Consider the following 5,285-nt stretch of genomic DNA (forward strand, 5'->3'; position numbering starts at 1 on the left):
CGAGATGCTTATTCTATATCTTGGAATTGTGAGTAAGAGATGAAATTATTGAGGAGATCAGATGGATAGGAAAATAACAATTTTCTTTTGGTTTTGTAGTTTTTGGAACGCCTAAAAATGTTGACGAATAACTTCTTTTATCCATGACTTCTTTTATATTGATTATAAACACCATCAACTGAGACGACAGCGAACCACCAACCGATCGTAATAATAACTAGTTCATTCACGAAGATAATTTCTGTAAGTTAAGTTAGTGGACAAATTGCAGTGGAAACAGGGAGTTTCGTTAGAGAGAGAAGACACAGATATTTAACGTGGTAAACCCCATAGACAGGGGAAACATCCACGGGCCATTGGAGGCCGGAATAAAAATTCGTTTCATTTAGTAAGAAACCAGCACCTAGGAGTGATGCTTTTCAAATTACAGAATGGTGACCACAACAAGCGAATTGAATGGTCCCTTCCACTCCCAACTGACCAGATTGCCAGGTTACTACTTGTCACTGCTGCATACCCTCCTCCCTCCCCCAAACAAAATCTTCTGCATCACGAGAATTGGGTCCACTCTTTCCAAGACAGAGCAAATGGTGTTAGCAAACTTGACATCAGATGTGTCACTCGCAGAATGCTTGAAGCTTTCGATGACACTTTTGTGAATTCACGCTGGGTTTGAAACCATAGCACAGAAGATCCAATAGCAGGCTCAAAGCAAAAAGCACGGTCGGGATTCGTCTTAAGTGAAGGCACCTGGAATCTCTCACTAACCCTCTAAGGTACCTTCAAGGAGTTTCATTTGCTGGTTTACACATAATGGCCTTCACCGTGAAGCTGACTTCAGATTTCTCTCACAGCTTGCAGACCACCCAGGAGGGGAGAGTGGATCATCATGAAATTTCTCTGTTCAATACCATCTAGATGATTAGATTAAGGCAAAAAAATGATATTCAAGAGAAAATGAAAAAAAAAAAAAAAAAAAAACCTCCAGGGACTATTGACCTGATTCAGTGCAGAATTAATGAAAATGTCATCCTCAAGCAATTTTTCACAGTACTCGAAGCTCGTCTTCCTGCCTCCCAATGTCTCAAGAACCCACTGCAGATAGAAACCTTTCAGTCTAAAAATCCACCTAAAATATGACCTAAAACCCCACAGCTATTAATGCTTAAAACTAAGCTCACCAGCCTATGCGACCAAATGTGGTAGTTTTTAGCATCAAAGGGCCAGAATTTTCTTTGTGAATTGAAGTTCCAGACTGGTTGCTTCAGTTCCTAGTTTCTCTGCAAACCCAACATCTGTGATGCCTGTAGAGATCCATTCTTTGGATAGTATACCTTGCTAAAGACATTAAAATGGAAGCCAAATATAATTTTACACTACCATTGAATTTAAAACAATACAAAAATAGTATCGTAAAGAAGAAGAAAATTGAAGGCATTTGCTAATGAAGAAAGTCAAGGGACTTTTTGTCATTGAAGTTTCGTGCATGATGCGGCACAATAGAGGGCTAGGTTTGATCCCCAGAATTGCCTAAACCTATTGCAAGGACCATGAAAGATGTGCCTAAAATTAACTGCAGACTGATCATGATATCCTATTCCTCTCAATTGGATGTCCAAGCACCTCGAGCTGTTCCCATGGAGGGTCAGATACATTCTTGATGAGGTCTCAGAAATTGTCTCCTCATGGGCAAATCAACTGGTACCATATCCTAAGATCAGCCAATTATCTGCCTGAGCAGTTTTCAAAAGGAGTCTCTAGGCAGATTGGGAACTCTCTCCCACTGTAATCATGAGATGCTTATTCTATATCTTGTATAAGCATTCCTTGTTATTTTGGGTGCTAATTTGCATCCCTTAATAAAATCATACCGCCATTTAAAAAAAGAAGAAAAAAAGGTGTGGCCTACAATGCTAATTATCATCACTGACAATTTAGAAGAACAGAGAGCAGATAGCTAGTTCATTGATAAACGACACTGTTGAAGTGAAGACAATATGATGTGTGCATTGTGATTAATAACTGCCACACCCTGAAGACAATATGAAACACTCCGTCAAATTACAGAAACACACCCTGTGAAGACAATAAATACAGTGTAAAGAATTAAAGAACTGAACCTCAACGCGGGATGATTCCAAGATCAGGTCTGGAAGCCAAGAAAGTAGTCGGGGACATCCAGCGGCGGCAGGTCATCAAAGAAATCTTCCGATGAAGCCGAAGGTTCGGACGAGGACATTCCGTCAAATTCGGATGCTGGCGAAACCCCTTCTTGATCGGTCCCTATCAGAGACCTCTCAAGCTCATGAACTCTTTGTGTAAGTGCAACTCCGTCGACTTCCGATTCTGGCGAAATTTCTTCTTGATCGGTTGCCATCAGAGTCTCAATATCATGAAGCAATTGTTGTGTCTGGTGACACTCCGTCAACTGCTCCTCAGAGGCCGCCTTTGCCGCATTGGCTTCTTGTTCCTCCCTATTGGCGACGACGCTGCATTGGTCCAAGTCGATCTTGTCGAGGCAGAAATTTTCGTCTTCCACCGTCTTCGGAATCATGTTCGTCTCGCCTTGGTGGTAGCGGTGGATCAAACCCTCGTCTCCGAAGTAAAATGGCCTGCCGGCGGGAGAGAAGGCAACGACGACGAGGTTAACGCCGGTAAGAATGGAGAGTTCATAAGCTTTCTTGAACAGTCCCTTCTTCCGCTTGGAGAAGGTGACTTGCAGAGCTTGTCGATCCTCAATCTTCTTCATCTCCACCTTCCTCTTCCCCATTGCCTTTCTTTCGCTCGCTTTTCTTGCTCTGGCGCGCTGCTCTGCTCTCCTCTCGCGCCAAAACTTGGCGGTGAAGAAAGAAAATGAGATTTCCGTTAGGATATGCGAAGCTTTATAGATATATAACAACGGGAAAAACGTGTTACTTAATCAGTGTTAACCCGGTGTCAAGAGACTCGACTGAGCCATTGGAGTTGACTCAGCGCATGTTATTCTAAACGGAGTCTTTTACCTCCATCATTCTAAAACACAAGTTTAAAATAGTTATATTGAAAATTAGTAAATAATTGATTGTTATTTTCCTTTATGTATTCTATATTGATTACAATGATTAATTAAATAATTATTTATTACATTAAATGGGTTAATTGGTTGATTAATTCAAGTGTTATTTAATTAAATATTTAATTAGACTTCAACATGTGAATTGGTTAATTAAATAATTTATTCTATTAAATAATTATTAGTTACATTAAATATTTTTTATAATATTATTCTTTTTAAAAGAGCTTGTAGACTTATGAAATGCTTAATCATAATTTAATTTTAGTATATATTTAAAATTATTAGATATTTATATTTTTTACTATTATTCTTTTTAAAAGAGATAGTTTTTTTTCCCTCGGAGGGTTTTCCCGCTTTTGTTAATAGGAAAAAAGTTATCTAGGAGAATCAAATTTTTTTGTAGCTAATATTGTTCAATCTTGGTAGTTAAAAAGAGAAAAAAATATATATTATGAAGATATGGAAGTGAAAATTGAGGACAAATATAGAGGAAATAAATAATAAAAAATTAAAATTTAAATAGAAAGGCTAACAGAATCAGAAAAAAAATATGGAAAAAGGAAAAAAATAAAAATATTAATGTATCATTCCTAAACTTTTCCCTTCAATGCAAATTAATGTCACTTCTTAGTTGCCTGATTACTAAAACCAGATGGAGAGCTTATAACATTGATGTTTTCGGTGAATGTCCTTCCTGCGACTCTTTTTCTTAAATTGATATTTGATAACACTTCCTTTGGCTTTGGAATCTTAGTAGGGGCCTAAGAGAGCTTTTATTGGTGAAAGTGAAAATGAATTATTTTTTTATGTTAGTGTGCTCAATGGAAAGTGCAGTAGCAATTAAAAATAAGCTAAAAAATTTTCACAATTAAAAATAAATATTTGTTTAATTAAATATAACAAATAAACATAGTTATTTTTATAATGTTTTGATAATTAATCAAATAGGGTATTTTAATCAAATTTTGACTTTTAAATATCTTATTTATCACTCTTAAATTAGTAATTTAACATAATATAAAAATTCATTAATACAATAAATATTTAAATTGCGTATTTTATTAATAAATTAAGATAGATTTTAGTTTAGTCAAAATTAATAAAATAATTACAAGTTAAAATAAAATTATTAATTTAATCAATTTTAAAATATAGAATACTTTAACAAAAATATTTGCTTTTATTAATGTCTAGATACTTGATCAAAATCTTACTTTTACAATATCCTAATTATCACTCTTAAGTTAGTAATTTAATATAGTTTTAAAAGTCATGAATAAATAAATAAATAAATAAATAAATATTGTATTTTATTAAAAAATAATATAGATTTTAGAGTAGTATAAATTAATAAACTACGTAGAAAGTAAAATATTTTTTTAATTTAATTAATTATAACAAAAAAACCTTAAAAAATGGTTACTTTTATAATTTTCTGATGTTTGATCAAATAATTACTTTTACAATATCTAAATTATCACTCTAAAATTATAATTAAATATATGATTAAAATTCATGCATTATATAAATAAATAAAGAGGATACTTTATTATAAAAACTTTGATAGAGGTTAATTTATGTTAATGCTATGATAAAATAATTTATTTGTAAAAATACTTAATCATGAATTGATAGATTTGTAAAAGTGCACAATTTTTAGTATAAAAGTAAACGTTTAAATAACAACATGTTTAAATATTTAATATAAAAAATCAATTCATGATCAAGTAACACGTTTAAATATTTAATATTAAAAAACATCAAGTTAGTACCTATGAAATATAACCTAAATGTTCATATTCATTTAAATACAATAATCAATAACTATGTCACTTATGAGTAGCTAACACATCTAAGAAATATGATACTCTTGCAGATGGTACATCATGGTCACTTCGAATATTTATTTGTTGGTTGTCATCATCCAAAAATTCATTACTATCATCGCTATTTTCATCATCATTTACACCATCGCCCTCTTCATCTTCTCCACCAGACTCATCACTTAAATCATGTTCTTCATTTTCAAAATATCTATGTAATCGTTTGTATGTATATAATTATGTAATTCACAACAAGCAATTACAATTTTTTTTCTGGATATCAAAACCAATGGAGGAGCATCTTTCAGTATTCACAAACCGAGCTTTTAAGGCCCATAAAGTACACTTAATAGTAGTCCTCAAGGATGAGTGTCTTTGGTTGAATAATTCTTTCTCATTTTTAGGAG

The 5,285-nt window shown here is 33.3% G+C and overlaps 1 protein-coding gene and 1 pseudogene across 1 annotated transcript; both read right to left on the minus strand.

Annotated features, from left to right (window-relative positions):
* Positions 1–423: 423 nt before the first annotated feature.
* On the minus strand, positions 424–1,708 carry LOC137945704 (protein farnesyltransferase/geranylgeranyltransferase type-1 subunit alpha-like; annotated as a pseudogene).
* A 435-nt stretch (positions 1,709–2,143) lies between these two features.
* Positions 2,144–2,770, minus strand: LOC137945713 (agamous-like MADS-box protein AGL29). Its single transcript, XM_068791703.1, has one exon. It carries the CDS (start codon positions 2,768–2,770, stop codon positions 2,144–2,146), a length of 627 nt encoding a protein of 208 aa, XP_068647804.1.
* Between the last annotated feature and the right edge of the window lie 2,515 nt (positions 2,771–5,285).

The sequence above is a fragment of the Aristolochia californica genome, unplaced genomic scaffold, assembly GCF_029961685.1.
Source record: "Aristolochia californica isolate CCGP_79_NKW_82.1479 unplaced genomic scaffold, dmAriCali1.0.hap1 SCAF_1, whole genome shotgun sequence".
NCBI classification, from domain to species: Eukaryota; Viridiplantae; Streptophyta; class Magnoliopsida; order Piperales; family Aristolochiaceae; genus Aristolochia; species Aristolochia californica.

What these genes read in the sequence shown, in the direction of transcription:
- LOC137945713 (XM_068791703.1), bottom strand. Translation starts at nt 2,770, where the DNA reads ATGGGGAAGAGGAAGGTGGAGATGAAGAAGATTGAGGATCGACAAGCT.